This window comes from Leptinotarsa decemlineata, unplaced genomic scaffold (genome assembly GCF_025532065.1).
Source record: "Leptinotarsa decemlineata unplaced genomic scaffold, Ldec_3_MD MMD2_P_RNA_scaffold_1, whole genome shotgun sequence".
In the NCBI taxonomy this organism is placed as follows: Eukaryota; Metazoa; Arthropoda; class Insecta; order Coleoptera; family Chrysomelidae; genus Leptinotarsa; species Leptinotarsa decemlineata.
In genome coordinates this window covers 932,899-953,053 of record NW_027412523.1, presented here as the reverse complement: position 1 = coordinate 953,053, position 20,155 = coordinate 932,899, and the positions used below count along the sequence as shown (strand labels likewise).

The window sequence follows — 20,155 nt, the reverse complement described above, 5'->3', positions numbered from 1 at the left end:
TGGTGGAGTTGTTCCCAATGTAGAAACTACAATGCTGAAATTTGTCTCCGGTTTTTTTGTATTATCATATGTGAGCGTTTCTTTTAATTCGATTACCTGTAGCTGCGGGTCGGTCTACATTGGAACCACGAAAAGAAGTATAGGTATCCGTCTCTTAGAACACAAGAGAAATTGTAATACTTGATAAAACTCAAAATTACTATCCAAGAGTATATAGAGAGGCAACAGAAATTCAAAACCACGAATAATTTCAATAGAAACAAAACAGGCAATGAACATTAATAACATCTGGCTACCTGTCCTTAGTCGTACACAAACAAGATCAGATATTCCAATTAAGAGAAAAACGAAACCACGGCCACCTACAATATACAAACCTACAAAATATAAAACCGTGACACAGTTATCTCCGGCCGTGCTTTTGTCTTGGGTAAGAATTCCATCTGAGACTCCAATAATCACAGCAACCACTTCAAGAGTCTGGTTAGAAACCAAGAAGCTCGGAGATAGAATCTTTAATCTCTATATTTCATCCATTATCTTCCTCTTCAGGTGATATTCGAATCTGAAAACTCTTTACAACTTGACTGTTATTATCATCATCATTCGTTCATAGAAAAAATGACATTTGGAACGTTATCACGTAAAAAATTCCATACGAAACTTTACCCTTGTTTTGCTGGGAATCAGAACAACTGTTTCAATAAGAGTTCAAAACTTTAGGAAGTTGTTATACTAAGTACATTAATAATGAACCAAAATTGTTATAATTGTTATCCGTATGTGTTGAAGCTGACAATATCAAGTGAAAATGTTTTGTGAATCACAGTTGATTTCGACAGAGATTCAAGATGGTAAGTATGTGTCTATATTATTACCGACGTGAAATAGATATTATTTATGAAAACTTTGACTTCTAATATGTGGGATATACATAGAAATTGAAAATAAGTTCTTCCCATTCAGTTTATATTACAAATATAATTCATAGGAACTTTGCACAATGTGATAAGTGAACACAATCCCCAATGGTGTACTTTGAAGTTTTGGGACAAGACACTTGTCTTATCACCCATTTGGATAACATTACAAGACGGTGCACTTATTTTTTTCATAACATTACTTTTTTCTTCAATGATGGAGAAGTAGAAAGCCAAAAAGCTGTTTTTCCATGCATAGAAATATTTTATACTTCGGCTGGGTATGCCAAAAGCTCCAGAATGGTCACATGTATTTGTTGTTTTTAAAGCTGTTTTCTAAATTCAGTATGTATGTACGATAATGTCCAAAAGGTCAATTTTATTTTCACAATCGAGTAAACCAAATAGGAATTCTCATTCAAAAATGGTAGCTCAACTCTAATCATTTTCAAATACACTGAGGGTTGATTTGTAATACGTTTTGAAAACAACATAAATAAAACTCCGACTTAATAGGTACTGGTGCTATATACTCAAAAAATGAACGTCTAATATGAAATTAATGCTCTTTTGGAAGATGTGTAGCTGTTAATCCTACTGAAAGTACATTACAATTAGCTCATCTCTAGCTAGTTCATCGATTATATCCCTATAAAGTAACCCTAGTACATGAGCTTCATGAAGAAGCGTATCACCAACTTTATGAAGTACTTTGATGAATGTCCCAAAACAATTCAACACTTAACAATCATTTCAGTTGAACGATTAAGTAAATTGTGAATTTCAATTATTGGAATTATATAAAATTGAGAAAATTAATAAAATCACGCACAAACTCTCAAAAAGTTTAAAGTTTGAATGAATTTGAGAGCTAAAACTTTCACACATCTGACACATTCAGACTTTTTCATAGGGATATTTGAAAAATAACCTCGCTACAAATTGAATACAGTTGCTACTAAGAAGTGTAGGAGAACTATGAGAGGTACTATTCGATAGATTTATATTTATAATCGGTGCCACAATCATCTTACATATTACATTGCATTCAAAGTAACTTTTTCTTTACAATTTTCAGATTTTCCCCAAGAACGAACACCTGAAAGTTTGCATGTACGCCAATGCACTACTGGGCGTATGGCCGTACATATTTGAGAACAACCCTACACTGAGGAAACTTTATAATATCTACTCGAAAGCAACATTCACCTATTACCTTTTATACATACTTACCGCTATAATCCAGCTCGTCATACTCCTCACCCGACAAGAAATAAACGTCAAAGAAGTTTTTGCGAATCTTGCCATCACCCTCTTGTACTCCGTTACTATCATGAGAGTGTACGCCATCAAATCAACCAGGATGAGGAATATTATTAAAGAAATAATGGATTTGGAAGATAAAACCATGGCTAGTGGAGACAAACAAATAATAGAAATTTATGAGTTTCACACTACACAGAGCAAGGTTTCTAACGTGATTTTTCTAGTGAATATATTCATAGGTAAAACTTTTTCAAAATATTGTCTTTTGAAAAATATTCAAATACGATTAGTAAATTACTGAGTTTGCCCAGAAATGCTACATTATTTGATAAATATTCATCCAAATTATCAGTAACACGTGTTACTATAAATTTTGCCCTCAAAAAAGAACAATATATGGATTTTAAATGAAACTTAACTTTCATTGGATGACGTTTCAAGATTACCCTTTCTTGAATTCTTGTTGAAAATACTTGAAAACATTGTACTGTGGCCTAACACATAGATGGCGCTAGTCTTATTGCATTCACCGCTTTTTCAGTTAGTACCAACCTTTAAAAGTAAGCTGTTGAATTTTCATGATATTTTACTTATAAGTTTGGCTAAGAGTGGCACTACTGTTATTTTCAAAACAATGGATCGTGTTTTAATTTTACACTGCTTCTTGATGGGAAAAATACTGGTCAAGCGAAGCAAAAAGTGGAGTTGCGTGAGTTAGTTGTCACTAGAGATATCAAAAGAACGTGTTGGCTTTATGTTGCATGAGCATTTGACTATGAGAAAGATTTGTTCAAAGTGGGTGCCAAGCGAGCTCACTTTTGACCAAAAACAAGAACGTTTTGATTATTCGGAGCAGTGTTTGGCCATATTTAAACAGAGCAAACCGTAATTTTTGCATCGATATATGACAATGAATAAAACATGGATCAATCACTTCATCCAGGAATCGAAACGATATTCATTTGAGTGGAGAGCAACTGGTGAACCTCGTCCAAGCATAACAATCGGCTAAAAAGGTTATGGCCTCGGTATTTTGGGATGTGCGCGACTACCTTCTGACTACCTTCTTCTACTACTTCTGACTACCTTCAGAAGTGAAATACAATCAACAGTGAATATTATATCGGCAAAACTACATGAATTGAACTTCGAATTGCTCCCACATCCACTGTATTTGCCAGATTTGGCTCCCAGCGACTACTGGCTGTTCGCAAACCTCAAAAACTGAAACTGAGACTCTTGATGGATACTACGTTGATGGATAAAGCCCATTTTAAACGAAAAAAAAACGCGTTTTCTTTCTAATTCCCGGGAATTTTCAACCCATGTGTTATATAGATTTAAAAAATAATCATCAAATGACGAGTTAAATATTTTTTCATATTGTTACGTTTTTCCTCGTGGGTTGACCAATAATTGACTGCACTGAATAATCAAACTTAACTTTATTTCTTTTTATAACAAACGCAATTATTATTTGAATGCCTACCTATCGCCTTAGGTACTAGATCACTTCGCGTACCGCACTGTAGCTTCCACTTGTCTGTCCCGATATCCTCGTGGCTAGTAGACCGGGAGCACGTGACAAAAATTTTCACCCCATTTTTTACCGTCTGCCTTTTTCAGTAAAAAGTTGGTGTAAAATAACAGCCGGTTAAGGCATGGACTGCAGGTAAACCAGCGCATAGCTGAAAGCCAAGAGACCGGCCGATTTATGTGGCATTTATGAATCTGCAATTATTTTCAAAACCAAATTGTGAAGTAATATTGACACTTGTGTCGATTCTTCTGCCAATTGACAGTTTGTCTACTTGATAATTATATATTGCAAGGAAATAACGGCAGACAGTAAAACGTCAAAGTTATTACTTTTTTTTTAACAAGTTTAAAAATATTTTTCAGTTGTATAAACACGGTCTATTTGTCTGCCATTAATTTTTCTCTGTATTTTTAATACTGAAGTTTATATCTTAACAAGTTTTATACGGTAAAAAATGGTTCCGAAACACTGTAAAAAAATTGTTAATCAACAAATGCCTATAAATCATTAATACATCGGCAAACCGTCTGCCTTGTGAAAATTCGTTCATTACATGCTACTGTTAGTCTACGCTGTGCTTGGCAGACGGTAAAAAATTGATTTTAGTTAACCATTTTTCTGATTGAATAAAAAATGCATGCTTTAGCCAGAACACCATGTAACCGTCTGCCAATTATTTTTTTGTGGGTTGCGTAACAGAGCCTTCTGAAATGGTGTTCAAAGAAGCTTTTTTTCATGCAAACAAGAGTTGATGTTTAAGCACGTGTAACATGTGAAAAAATTCGTTCAACGCATAATACTGTTGCTTGTGACTGTAAATATGTTCTCTGAAAAAAGGCAGATGGTGAAAAATGGGGTCAAAATGTCCGTCACGGACTTCCAGCCTATAGCTTTTAAATATTGTAATCGAATGTTGTCGAAATTTCTCCGAAGTTCTGTCGAAGTCGGTAGCATTATTCTCGTTGCTTCTTGATTGGCGGGGAATCATCGTGCACTCGCGCGCTCTTAGCCACGTCACGCCTGGTTTATGGCCTCCAGCGGCGGCCGGCGTTATTTTATTTCCGACATGATTTACAACAATATGTGTTTTCTATAAATACTCGTACTTAGTCTACACATTGTATTCATGCAATCACTTCAGTTACAGCATTGTATTTCATCCACCCACTGTTTGTGGAGGACATCATCAAGTTCGATGCTGAGAAAAACGAAACTATTTCAATTAAGGCCTTACCTCTCTCCTCCTGGTTTCCGTACGACGAGCAAAAACACTACCTAGCAAGTTACCTGTGGCATATTTTAGACGGGTCTATTGGAGCCTCTTTCGTCATGTACACAGACATTTTCACTTTCAGCCTTATCATATTTCCTTTAGGCCAGATCCATATTCTGAAACACATTCTGCGTCATTTTAATGAATATGCATTGAAGATCAAACATCAATTAGGTGTTACTGAGGAAGAAGCAAGCTTTATCACAATAAGGGAGTGTATTCTGAAACACAATAGTATAATAAGGTAGGTATATATCGAATTCGAAAAAATTGAAGAATTTTCAATATCGTTTTCAGATATATCAACGACTTCAATAAAGAAATGAGAAACATTATGGTTTTAGATTTCCTACAGAGTTCTTTGCAACTCGCTTCAGTAGTTATACAATTACTTGTGGTAAGATATAGTTTACAGACCGTAATATTAAAAAAAATATGGAATTTCTGGAAACTGCCTAAAATGGTTTCAATCCTACCTTACAGGACGTAGACAATTTGTTTAAACCAGTAGTTGCTCAAGTACAAAGATTGTGAAAGCAGGAATGCCCTAAGGATCGATCTTAGGACCCATACTTTTTTACTATATGTAAATGACCTGACTACTGTACGTATTTCTGGTAGTTTGACCATTTTTGCAGATGATACCACACTTTTGTGGCATAATAAAAATAAACAAAATTTATACGAAAGCATCTTTAATGACCTCAACGAAATTAAACAATGGTGCGATGCAAATCTGCTGTCATTCAACACTAAAAAAAACTGGCATAATGACCTTTAAGAGCAATCTACCAGAAATTCATATGGAAACTATACTAGTGGAAAATGAGATCTCTACAAAATTCTTGGGAATTAATATCGATGAGTATCTGAAATTTGAGGAGCATAGAGGCATTATAAACAAAAGAACTAGGATTTCACGCAGCAAATGTTTATTATGCCCTCATAGACTCCCACCTAAGGTATAGCATAGCATTTTGGGGTGTTTCAATCTGTTTTCATATTACAAAAACGTGTGGTATACGGTATCTCTGTGGAGCAAAGTGGAATGATCCTTGTAAGCCACTGTTTTTAATGCATTGAATTTTAACTGTGACTTCATTGTTAATTCTTGAATCAGCATGCCTTATACACAAGAACAATGATACTTTTACCTCTATGCCTCACCACAATATTAGACAAGCTTGCTAATTAGAGGTTCCTATCCCAACAAGTAGTCAAATCAAGAACAAGAAACTTGAAGGCAATTCTTGTCAAAAAGGCTTACTACATTAAATGAAGTTTTTGAGGATAACCTCTACACATAATAATATTCATGTGTATATATGTATGTATATATATTTTTTCTCTCTTTCTTTTTCTTTGTAGTGTTTTTTATTTATACATTTATACAAAAATCACCCAATCATAGTTTTACCCATGTTCAAGATTACACTTTTACAAACATACTGTTTGTGTATGTGCTCATTTGTGTATATTACTACCTACATGTATTAATTTACTTAACGATTTATTGATATTTATAGTAATTTTTAACAGAAAAATGTTTGTCGACAAGATGTATTTCTCATGACATTAAACGCATATCTCTCTATAATAAATATACCTACTTCACATCAGTTGTCAAGATATTACACACCTCTTCTTTTTTGAACATCAACAATAATGAAATGTCTTCTTCAGAAGAACAAATGAATACAGGTCATCTCAAATTTGTAATTATTTCAGTAAGAGGTGTTACTATTTTTCTTCACAACACAATTTGAATTTGTACTTATTAAACACGTGTCATCGTTTTAAAACTATGTAACACTATTATTCACTCTCACATCAAACACTTTTAGAAATTATGATATGGGAACATGAAGCGAGACTGCATGTGCATGCAGTACTTTGATGGGATGAAAAGTCCCGAGGTCTCTGACCGTGGATTCCCTGAGATAGCAGCTTAACGCTAAGTAATGTTTGTTGCCCAGACTAAATGAAAAGGAACGATCAGAAACGACGAAGATGAGAATTTTTCAGTTAATATATTTCATAATATAATATAGTTCATCAGAAAAATAATTTTATTCACGAATTTTTCATTCATATGCTTTCGTGCGCCGAAGAGTGGAAAGTTGAGAATTTTCTAATATATTATCTATATAAAAAATTCTTGGCGTGTACTTTTGGATTTCCCATACTTTCACAAAATTATTTTCGGCTTTGACCATTGATTGCCTGATTAGGTGTCCAATAAAATGTGAAAGCTTCTGATAATTCTACCGTATTCCCCAAAATATGATTTTATTTTAATTATCTTCGAAATTAATATTTTATCCCAACATCAAACCGTTATTTTTTAACACCTCGACACGTGTTTCGATCACCAAGTAATCATCTTCAAGTGGGAGATCAAACTAAAATTGTTTATTTTGTTTTAGACACAAATGAATTTAATTAATTTTATTTATTCTGCTCAGTTTACTGTTTCTATGCTGATAAGACTACTGGTTTACTACTGGTATGGAAATGAAATCATAGTCGAGGTGAGTAGTTGATTCCGATATATTACTGTCACTAGTTTGTGTTAAATTAAGATTAACTCCACGGAATGTTCTGCCTCTGGTTGGAAGTGACAAGAACAACAATACAGGATAGAACCATGGAACATTCCCAGATATTTTCTTCTTCTTCTTCTACTCTGAACTGTCCTTTTGCCAATGTAAAACAAGTCGATTAATTACGTCAGCATGAACATTGGGTGCTGTGATTCCACGAAGTCGACGAAAGCCGTTTTTGCCTTGTCTTGATTGGCGAAGGTTCTACCGGCGGTGATAAATTTCTATGGAGTAAACTTTTCCAGAAATAATAAATTGAGTGCATTTCCCCTTATGTTTGATAATATTTCTTTCTTTCTAACAAACTATATTACAAGTTATTATTATAAATTTGTGATTTGATAGAATTTGTATGAGTATTTGTTATTTATGAATGAAATAGATGAGAAAACTGATAGTGGTCACCTCAAATGAATTTTGAATACATGAAAAACTTTTTCATATGATCATTATTTGTTATAAAAGACACTAGTTTCTTCAAATTCCTTGGTAAAATTATTTTCTACTTATATTACTTCTACTTACTTCCTTTTGGGACATTCTTTGGATTTCATCACTGACACATACATTATCATCCATTATTATGTTGAAGTTTTTTTGAATCGAATGATTCCATAAGACTGAATAATAAATATTTGTTTATTTGGAGTGAAAGCTCTATTGGATTTAAAGTAAATTTATCAACGTCTCATCAATGAGCTTTTAGGATCTTCAGGAGCAACCATCACAACAAGAATGTTTTCTTGTCACAACTAATATTTTGATTGATACCTATCCGTTATATTATTGTGATTATCCCATACTATTAGCTTTGTTTGGTGTATTTCATTAGTTCGTACTTCCATTGTCTAATATGATATAAACTGATTCGAAATCCCTGAAAGGATCAATAAAATTAAATAGATTAGCTGAAAAATAACAATTACATTAAGCAAAGAAACTGAAATTACAATGAAATAAAGTACTAGCCAAGTTACTTCACGACGTTTCGATTGTTAGTAGCCACAATCGTCTTCGGGTGATGCTTGGATCTATTCCTCCGAGAGATGACTATTTATATGTCATTCGAGTGCTTTCGCGTATCCCCTCTTCTCCCCTCTCTCCACCACCGGTTTAGCAGGAGCTGACCATTTGGCGGGAGGTGGCTGTTTTCCGCTTGATTTTGCAAATCGTGAATAGCAAAGCATGTTTGGACTCATCTAAATAACATCAAGCTGAAATCTAGCTGAAATCATCCACAAGGATGATAGTTTCTGAGAAAATTCCAAGAAGTCGCATATACGTTGGCAAACAACGCATTTAGCCAAGCTAGCGTCGTAGAGATACGCAACATATGGAAACCCATAATCAAGAGGAAAACGGCCAACTACTGCCAAACGGTCAGCTCCTGCTGAACCTATAAATAAATGACCTATAAATAGTAATTTCTCGGAAGAATAAATCCAGTCATCCCTCGAAGACGATTGTGGATACTAACAATCAAAACGTCGTGAAGTAACTTGGCTTGAAATCTTTCAACTTTTATTCCTTGTTAATTGTTCAATTTTCAATTGTTACTTGTATTTTATTTCATTGTAATTTAAGTTTTTTGATTTATATAATTGTTATTTCTCAGCTATAATCTTTTGAATTTCACTGATTCTTTCAGAAATTCCATATCATATTAGACAATGTAAGTCAGAACTGGTAAAATTAACCATTAAACATTGTGAACCACCTTCAGACAAACATGAGCTTTTTTAATAATATGTATTTCAGAGTTCAAATATCGCTGTGGCTATATGGGAAAGTGAATGGTATGAAGAGTCGAAAAAGGTAAAAAATCTTATGCTGATTATGATGATGAGATGTAACAGAGAGCTTTGCTTGGAAATTGGTCCGTTCAACACAATGTCTTTAAACACTTTAATAGGAGTAAGTTTTCTAAATATGGTTAATCTTTATATCTGAACAATGGTTACTTAATCTACATATGTTCATACCTGTAACTGCATTGTAATATACCTCCTTCATGATTCATATATTATTCAAAGTTAAGATTGTTTGCTGCAAGGATTATCAATTTCATACAGATGTTAGTGTAATTTTTATTGATTTTATTGATCTCAAATTCGGTATTTGTATTAAAAAGAGATTGGAGTAATCACTATCATTATTTGAAATGTTTTTATGACATTGAGAACGAATTTAATTTTTGTTTGAAAAATCAGTGAATTTCGACTTATTATATCACTGAGAGTTCCATAAAAGACAGTTCAAAGCTGAAGTGAAAATAATTCTCCACAATAGAAGTCAGAAGTAGTAAAATTAACCATTAAACATTGTGAACAACCTTCAGACAAACATGAGCTCCATTCATTCGAGATATTTGTCTATACATATGTCAATTTGGGCAAATATTTGAATTTTTATTGTGATTTAACGACAATTTAGATTAACTTCTAATTGTAAGATGATAGATACGTTATAATGGATTTTCATTACCTACCTAAGTATCGGCCATAAAAAAGTTTCCTAATTACTTGAAATTTTCCAGATACTGAAAGCAACTTACTCCTACATGATGGTTATTTACCGAAGATAAATTTTCCAGGAACATACAAAATCGTTTATCACACCACTATTATATAAGTAGATAACACTACAAGTATATTTGTTTCAAGCACTAAAGCTAGAACCTCAACTTTACCAAATCACAAATTATTTATAAAATATTTTCAAAATGTTGCAGTAGTTTTTGCATCTTTCAAAACAAATACACGTTATCAAGTAGATTCTGTTGTTCTTGTAAATTGGTGAGGCACGTCGCTAAAACGAGAATTTGACCCAGAATAAAAAGCTTTTTATATAGTTCCACAACTATTTTCTTGATATCCTTCGGCTCGACACATATTCAGTATGAAGTGGGTCCATAAGTCACGTAGGCCGGTCACGTAGATTCCACGCATGGTGAAAGACGTTTTGAATGAAACAGAGAGTTAAACTTTACTATTTTCTTAAGTTTGTTGTGTGCATTTCTGAAGGTCAAGTTGTCAAGTTCAAAGTTGCCAAATAATTTTTTGTCAACAATGTCCATTACAGAACCCTCTTTATTTATATATTTATTAGATACCAAAAAACTTATATAACTCGAAGAAATCGAACCTAAATTATTGACTACAATACCAACTTACTAGCTTTTACATGCGCGAAGTTATTCTACTCCCGCCCAAAAATTTGGCTTTTTCAGGCTCTACTCATTGATGGAATATATTGATAGAACATTTAGGTTCAAAAAAAGTCTTTCACAAACCAGATGGTCAGCCCAAGCAGATGCAGTCAGCGCCTTGCATGAAGGTAATGAACAAGTCATAGAAGCTTTGATATCCATCACAAAAGATACCGAACAGGCACGAGAAACTAGTGACGAAGTCCTTAGTCAGTCCAGAAAACTGGAAAAACTCGAATATTATACTAACGGAAATTTGGAACTGTATATTGGAAAGAATAGACAAAATAAGTAATTATCTTCAGAAAGAAACAATAACACTAGACGTTGCAACTAATATGTTTACTTCACTTGATGATTTTATCATTAACCTCAGGGATACATTTGATTACTTCGAATCGTCTGCCAAAGAAAGAAACCCGGAATCTGACTACAAGGACCTATCTCAAAAAACAAAACGCAGAAATTCCCACCAGAGTTTTTTTGATGGCTCTGCGTCGTTAGTCCAACTGAATGGAAGAGAAATTAAAAATAGAAACCTTTCTTCCCATAATTAATACCCTCAGCGTTCATTTAAAACAGCGATTGAGTTCGTATAAGAATATCAGTAAACTTTTTAATTTATTTTTTCGCTTGAAAACTCTGAATTCTGAAGAGCAGAGACAAAGTTGTAAGAATTTGCTGAATTTTATTACGAAGATGTTAATGAGAAAGGGTTAGAAATAGAATGTTTGCATTCAACAGAATACTTGAAAATTGTTGACAGTGAAAATAAGGATTGTATATTAAAAATATATCAACTTTTGAAAAAAAAAAACAAATTGAAGACACATTTCCAAATGTAGAAGTCGCATTGAGAATCTTTTTAAGCATGATGGTAACTAACTGCAGTGAGGAACGCTCCTTCTCCAAATTAAAAAGAATTAAAAATGAATTAAGAAGTACAATGCTTCAAGAGAGATGAACCATTTCGTCACTGATGTCGATTGAATCTGTTGGGCTAAAAAGCATAGATTTTGAAGAAGTGATTAACGATTTTGCCCATCTGAAATCTAGAAGGATTCCTCTTCAAATAACATAGATTTTTAAGCACTGAACTGTAAATGCAAAAAAAGTCAATTTTGCGGACTATATTACATTTATCTTTTTTTGGTTTCAATGTAATATTATACTATATTCAAAACATTATAATTATAAAACAACAAAAATTAATTGGCGCTCCGGGGCGACTTCATCGATTCCAGCGGCGCATTTGTTTTTCAGCTGTAGGAAAACCCGGAAAAACCTGCAGCACCACTTCATCTGAAGATCTTAATCTACCAATGTCCTCTCTCTCATATATTTATTTAACCGTTTCATGTGATTGTTAATAAAATAAATATTTAACGTTGTTTATCCACTTTCTTTGTCTATTCTAACAAAATAGTGTTCCGTCAAAGTCATAGGGGCCCCATTATCCTATTATGCCCAGGGCCTCCAATAGGTTGAAGACGGCCCTGCTGTCCATATGACGGATATAGACATTATCAATGGCTAAATCCTTACTCGATGAAAATCAATAACACTAACTCGATTATTGCCACTATCGAAGAAGAATATGTGGGGAAAATCATAGAAGTACGGAATATGTGGGGAAAGTCATAGAAGTACGGAATGCTGGCACTTGCAGTATTCTTAGAAATGACCCCACCAATTTGTATCAGAAAGAAATAATGTTCATTGCATCATGAATGAAAAAGAAAAAGCTAGTTTGGTGATGATAAACCCACAACTATTCATTAATCAAGTTACAAAAAAGAACTACCCTATCAAACCACTGAAACTATGAAACTAAAAATGGTGACAGTAAAAATATCGAGAATTATCGTCCCATATCATATTCCCAAAATTTTTTGAAAAAATTATAACACTTGGAAACATTCGCTCGATAGAAATTGCAACGTTCAACTTTGCTCAAGAAGTACATGATTTAATGGATAAAAAAACATTGTGGCAGGTTTATTTTTTTTATTTGAGTAGAGTCTTCGATACCTTGAATATTAAATTCGTGTCAGATACTACACACATCGGAAAAGTCTAGGGATATTTTTATAACATACTAAATATCATAAAAATAAATGCATGAGGTGGTTTAATTTCGATTAAATTGGTACACTCGACCACCCTGTAGATTTCTATGGGTTGAACAAAGCCTGCAAATACGGTAACTAATCTTTTATCAAGTTTTTTACAAACTGTAGGTTTTCGGCTAAAATGAATAATCTGAAAGTGTCGAGTTTGTACATTCTATGCAGTTCTTGCTCAGCAAGTAAACTGGAAATATTGTGCTTTAACATGGAACGCCATCACTTACCATTGGCTGAGATGAATAGAGCTGTAGGGCTTCTTCAAGGTGGCATGAGACAAAATGATGTAGCTCTTCGTTTGGGAGTCTCCCAAAGTGTTATCAGTCGATTGTGGCGGCGTTTCCGTGAAACTGGCAGTCCAGCCGAACAACATCCAGGGCGAGGACGCGCTACAACTGCAGTTCAAGACCGATTTTTGGTCTTAACCGCAAGAAGACAACCGACAATCACAGCACCTCAGTTGGTTAACGTGTTGCAGCAGACGCACCAGTTAACCATTGGTCGTGATACTGTCAGAAATCGACTGCATGAAGCAGATCTCCACAACAGAAGGCCACTTAGATGTCCACCTTTGTCGAGAGGCGATCGCGGTAGAAGATTAGAGTGGTGTCAAGAACATCAAAACTGGGATGCAAATGATTGGGCCACAGTTTTGTTTAAAGACGAATCCAGATTTGGATTTCATCCAGATTCTCGTCGAGTAAGACTGTGGAGACGACCTGGAAATAATGAACGTTTGAGACACGTCCAGGAAGTCCACACATAAAGATGTGGTACAGTAATGCTATGGGGCGGAATCATGATCGGCAGCAGAATCGATCTCGTTTTTCCAAATCGCTCCCTCACAGCTCGACAGTACCTCGACACCATTCTTCTACCTATCGTCCGTCCGTATGCTGGTGCTGTTGGTGAAAACTTCCACCTAATGCACGATAATGCTCGTCCACATGTCGCGCGTCTAGTGACTGACTGGCTCACCAACGAAGGAGTTGATGTATTGCCATGGCCAGCACAATCACCGGGCCTGAATCCCATCGAGCATGTGTGGGACATGCTTCAACGAAGAATTACTCCGCATATAGAGAACATTCACACAAAGTTTCAATTGAGAGAGCTTTTAATCACTGAATGGGCAAATGTACCTCAACAAGACATTGACAATCTCATTTTGTCGATGCACGATAGATGTAGAGCCGTAATAAACCAGCGTGGAGGCCATACTTTGTACTGATTCCAATTTTTTTTGTATTATGATTTTTTTTCGGGGTGCCAAAGAAGAGCCATATTTTTTTTTAGTTTTGCTTATATGCGCACTCAGTATTTTTGACCATTTAATAAATTTTGTTGTAAGTTACATTCGTTTAATAACTTTTCCGATGTGTGTATTTAAGATGGGTATTCGGGGAAACATAAATCAGCTCATAATGTCTTTCCTAACAAGAAGATAATTACAGGTGAAACAGAATGATATAATGTCCGATAAATTCCTTTTAACAAATGGGACACTTCAAAGTAGTGTACTCGGTCTACTAATTTTTCTGTTATATGTGAATGATCTATCTAATAATATAAATAATGGTGCGATATACCTTTACGCAGACACTTTCATTATTCTCTCAAGTAAAACAATGAAAGAAATGCATAACCTTGCAAAATCAGTCCTACACGAATTTGATGACTGGTGTTACAGAAATAGACTTAAAGTTAATCTGAAAAAAACTGTCTGCATGGAATTTGCAAATCCATCTCAAATCCTCCATGATTTCAATTTCATTTTCCGGAATGAATCCTTGGCATTAACAAGCTCAACAAAATTCTTAGGAACAATAATTGACTCACATTTCACTTGGCGAGATCATTTAGAGTTCACATCCAAGAAATTGAAGCAATCGTATTATCTCGTTAAATCCCTTAAGAATAAATTAGATACTAAAGCACTCATATCAGTTTATTTCGCCAAGTTTCAGTCCATTATTTACAACAACATTGCTGTCTGGGGTTTTGCAACTGAGGTGGACAGAATTTTCATAAAACAGAAAGCATTACTGAGGCTAATTTTCAATCTAGATTACAGAACGTCATGTAAAGAGATTTTTCGACGAATAAAATACTAACTATTGCCTGTTTATTCATTCTAAAAACATTGACGTATATCCATGAAAATAAAAGACAACTAGAGTCGAGATCGCAAGTCCATAATTATCAAATTATCATACTAGGAATAACCATATGCTCATCACCCAAAAACACGATATGAAGACTGCCACCTCAAGTTTTAAAAAACAGTTGAAAGTATTTCTAGCGGAAAAATGTTTCTACACAATAGATGAATTTATACTTGAAGTTGGTAATGTCAGATCACTGTCATTGTGACGTAAATATTGTAACATGTTTAATTATCTATTCTATTTTTACTTATATTTTAATATGTACCTATGTGTTTGTTTTTCAATGTGTATCACATTATTTTTTTATTCAAAATGACATATTTTAATCTTACACATTTATATTTTACCTGAGAAATATGACCCGTCCCATTTACATAATGTAGCACAAAGGAATAATAAATCTATCTATCTATCAGAAAAAATAACCTAATCTACATTTCAGAGTTTGTAGAACTTTTTGAGGCAACCATTTTGTAGGGTTTTAGATCTGAATTCAACCAAACTCAGCCAGACCAAAGCAACTGAAAGTAATTTATATATGTGGAACTTTTTTTAGCTAAAATCGCAAAAAATGCGTGAAATATTGCAAATTATATGCGAATATTGAGCAAAATCTATCGTTAAAAAACGGAACATACATTTTTTATTGGTGCTCAAGAAAGTGTGATATTTTCGGTTTCACTTTGAACCGAACATTGGACATTTTCTCTTCAAATAGGGACATCCTCATGACGTTATATTTTATTTCACCTTTCAAACAATAGATTTCTCATTTGATCCAGTCTTGCTACGATCGCTCTTGATTATCGTTCTTGTTGTTTTTTAGTCTCGTCACGTCCGCGTATATGCTTGCTTGTTCATGCCTAAGAACAATAGCTCACTTCTGAAGGGCATCTTGAAAGGCAATCGATGAACGAACATGTTTTTTTTAGTCTCGAGTTAATGACTATCAGTTCAGAAAAGTAGCCAAGTCTTTGGGTTTGATTCAGCACGAACATATTCCGGCCAACGGAATTCTATCATAAAAAAGTTGCCAAAGGATATGCCAAAGGATAATAACTCGAAAACTTGTTGTAGATTCGAACAGCATCTGTTTTTCAAATAAAATATCACACGTTTCTTTTTTTACACGCTTTATACTAGCTTCACCTCTATGTATGTATATATGTTTGTAACTCTCAAGCTCGGGATCTATATTTAACAGAATTACCGACATTATTGCTTGATCTATTCGCGTGCAGATGATGCTGAACGAAAATATCAATGGTAATTTTTCTAAACAATATAAGGCTGATTGATCCCAAAGTTTAGATTAAAATAAATATAGTTTAAAAATACTAAAACGACACGCTTTTATACGAAACTAAAAAATAAAAAACTAAAAAATCCCCTTTTAAGAACATAGAACTAAAAAGTTAAAAATATATTTTTAAAACAATAATGAACGAAAAATACTAGTATTCTTGTGATAAAAGCGTGGGCGCTTTGTGCCACATTTTTTGTATATCAAGCGCTCCTCGCTTTTTTCACGATAATACTAATATTTTTTGTTCGTTATTGTTTAAAGCTTATTTAAAAAAATATTGTTAACTTTTTTGTTCGGTGTGCTTTAAAAGCGTGTTTTTTAGTTATTTAAGTTGGTAGTCGATGGTTTCTTTAAATAATCCATACCTACTGGAAGTACCTACCAACTAGTTTGTGATCTCTAGTAGATTAGTATCCACAAATTACAGGAAATGCGTCAGCGACATCAATTAACACCTGAAAACGTTTACTTAGTAATGGGTTCAAAACGGCTTTTCGGAAATTTGTTTTTAACATGATATAGTTTTAATTGCAGATAAATCTGTCTGAAATCAACGTTATCTTTGCCTTCAATTCCGTGACCTTATACGCCTTTGAGTGCATTCATTTGTTGTATTTAGTCTAGGATTCCAGCCACTTAGTCTCCTTATGATAAAAGCACCTTTGAACTCATGATCACGCATTTAGCACGTGATGCAACGGCCTACTGTATGATTCTTTACTGTTTAAATGTTTCATCACACGTATTTCAAAGAACACGTTTACCGTTCAGAAATTACCGTGGTTTCAGTAATCTTCAACTGGGATTGAAATATGTCGGCTTTCAGCCGAAATCAAGAGATTGGCGATGAGTTCTGGAAAAATAATAAGTAGGTATTTCTTTCAATACATGAGCAGAAGCTTTTGGAGCTGTCTTAATAAAAAAAGTATTCATGCAACAAAAGGTGACATTCATTAGTTGAAATAGTTTCAATGAAATTATAATCATTACACTTTTATTCGTTTGTTCCATCAACAAGAGTTTATCATTTGGGCATTCATCCACTCATTACACAACTGGAAAATATTTCCATGAACGGAAATTTTACATGGGAATGAAAACTAGTACCTACTTATCATGTCGTGCATTCTGTAGTCGTTTGTGCAATACCATGAAAGAGATTTCGTAAAGGAACAATGGATCAAATGATACAGTTCACTTGTAACGTCCGGTTTTGATATTAAAATGCAATTAGAATATAGAAGGCTGTTGCTGTACCACGCAAAGAGCACGTAGACACCAAGTTAGGCTCTTGTTTTGGACAGCACGTTGCCATATTTCATAAAAATCATGAGAACGAATATTTTATTGATGTAGCCCACAAAATAATCATACATTATCAGTATACAATTTTATTTATGCCGTATACCTGCTTATAATATAAGTTGCATTTCAGTTGAAACGTCAGTTGATACGTCAGTTGATATTGAGACCACGAAAAAAAAATTGTGGTTTAATATGTATAATATACACATGCATATTCATATATTAATTTTCTACAAATATTTGAATTTATTATGGGTTTTCATTGATAAATTGATATTTTTTGAATGGATTTTTTGTTTTTATTTATTATTTTCATTATCGGATAAATCAGTAATTACTGTGGTTGATTGTAAGACCGAGACAATAGGCTTATGGCATGAGAAATAAGATACATATGTTTTCGAATGGAAATTTTTGAAAATCTAGAGAAAACTGCATCGATTGTTGTTCCATGTCTTCGGTTATTATTCATTTGTAGTTCTAATTTATCTTGTAGAAAGTTTACCAAGGGTTATATCTATCTTCGGATGCGAAATTAACATTGAAATCTCCTGCTAAAATTAGTGGCAACGCATGATAGTTTTCTCCTAATTCTCCAGAGCGTACTCGACCGTAAATATGTGCTCGCATCTCTCTCTCTCTCTCTTGCCACTACAGTAATATACGAAACGTAACTCTTTCTTTCTATCTCCACTAACTTATACCTCTCTCTCAAATTCCGTTCGCCTCGTCCGATCACACTTTCCGTAACGCTCTCGTCACGCGTTCACGAGCTTACTCCCCAAGTCAAGCGCGCGTGAAGAAGTTTCACTTCAAAAAATGAGAAACTCGTCAACTCTGCACCTCCTTCCCCATAACAACCCTCCGTTCGATGAAATGAAAAATAATTTTGTCATGGTACCATAGTTTCTTTCATTGTAACAACAGCCTAACACACTTCAGTGATTTACCTAATAAATTTAATTCAGTATTGGTAGTTTTTGATAACTCTTTAAAACATTGTTATTGTACTATAATCTCCTTATGATCACGCATTTAACACCTGATGCAACAGCACGCTGTATGCTTCTTCACGTTTAAATAGTTCATCACACGTATTTCAAAGAACACGTAGGTTCATGAGCAAAAGCTTTTGGAGCCAACTGTCTTGATGAAGAAAGTATTAATACAACAAAAAATTATTTGACATTCATCAGTTAAAATAGTTTCACACAGTATGATTATAATTATACGGGATCTGATTTTCTTTATGTAAATACCACTCTTTGAAATATTAGGTGAGAATATCAAATAATAAACCAATGGAAAATATGGTTCATTTATTTGGAAAACATAAGTAGATTAATAGATATGAAAAATATTAAGCATCTTTGCAAAAATGAACAGACATTACCCACAACTGCTGGTCTAACGAATATTCTAGATGGCATTCATTATTCAATTTAGAGATTATTCCTGCTGGTAACAATCACGTAATAGCTTTTATAATGCTTCCCTCAGAGGAAGTTTCGATGTTTAAATACATGTGGGGTCGAGTCTATGCAGGTGTTGTGTTTCTTCAACAGAAATTATTCAAAAAAAAATATTTATTTAGTGTACGTATTTGCCAGTCGTTCAAAAATTTCAGATTCCGTAGTAGAGTTGAATCTGGAATTTTATAATAAACGAATCTATACCAAAACCTTTCCAAAACAGATATTACGTACTTTTCAAGAATCATAAAAACTATCATTTCACGTCAATACTCCAGGGAGGTCTATATTTATCTTAATCACAAACGAAATCCTTCATTGATTTCTTGGAAGTGTTTTTCAAAATAGGTAGAGGTAGCGATGGATTCGTTCTCTTATTGTGGTTTATAAATTGGTCAAATTGCTTCAACCTTCTCCGCATTCAGACGCTTCGACATGCTCAACATGCTGAAGGTTATTTTTAATTTCATAGTAGTACCAGTGTCCTGGTTGATTAACTTCTTAGGTATATCCACGAATTAACGCAATTCTTAAGTTCGGCATGGACCATCAGAAGTAGTTTCAATCGAAACAGTTTCGTCTACTTCATTATTGGACTTTATTTTGATATTGTGAATTTTAGTTGTGTAAAGAACTTTTGTTCCTTTCTTACCATTTTCCACACAGTAAGTAAGGATTTCATATCAACCTTCCAACAGAACAGAAATTAGAAAAGCAGAATTGAAAATTGTATGTAACCCCATTTTCATTTGATAATTAAATAATGACTACAAGGAAAAAAATCCACTCATATTGAATCTAGTAATTGATGATTTTTTTGTGTGGCGTAACGAACATTGCTATACTTTGTCAGCAGATCGCTAATGACAATATCGCAGATGAAAGGGAATTCAATAGTAACCCAGCTATATATAAGACCACCTCAATCTTCGAGAAGGAGATCAGTGTTTTTCACCTTAAGATTCATA

At 33.9% G+C, this 20,155-nt stretch overlaps 1 protein-coding gene across 2 annotated transcripts; it reads left to right on the top strand.

Annotated features, from left to right (window-relative positions):
- The first annotated feature begins 649 nt into the window (after positions 1-649).
- LOC111514674 (odorant receptor 10) lies at positions 650-10,323 on the top strand. Of its 2 annotated transcripts, none has more exons than XM_074170801.1 (7): positions 650-854; positions 1,999-2,425; positions 4,868-5,243; positions 5,297-5,396; positions 7,465-7,530; positions 9,361-9,516; positions 10,139-10,323. In XM_074170801.1, exons 1-7 carry the CDS (start codon positions 852-854, stop codon positions 10,184-10,186), a joined length of 1,176 nt encoding a protein of 391 aa, XP_074026902.1. In that variant the 5' UTR covers positions 650-851; the 3' UTR covers positions 10,187-10,323. The 2 variants fall into 2 exon arrangements, with proteins under 2 accessions (XP_074026902.1, XP_074026861.1); XM_074170760.1 differs by having other exon boundaries at positions 7,426-7,530.
- Positions 10,324-20,155: the final 9,832 nt, after the last annotated feature.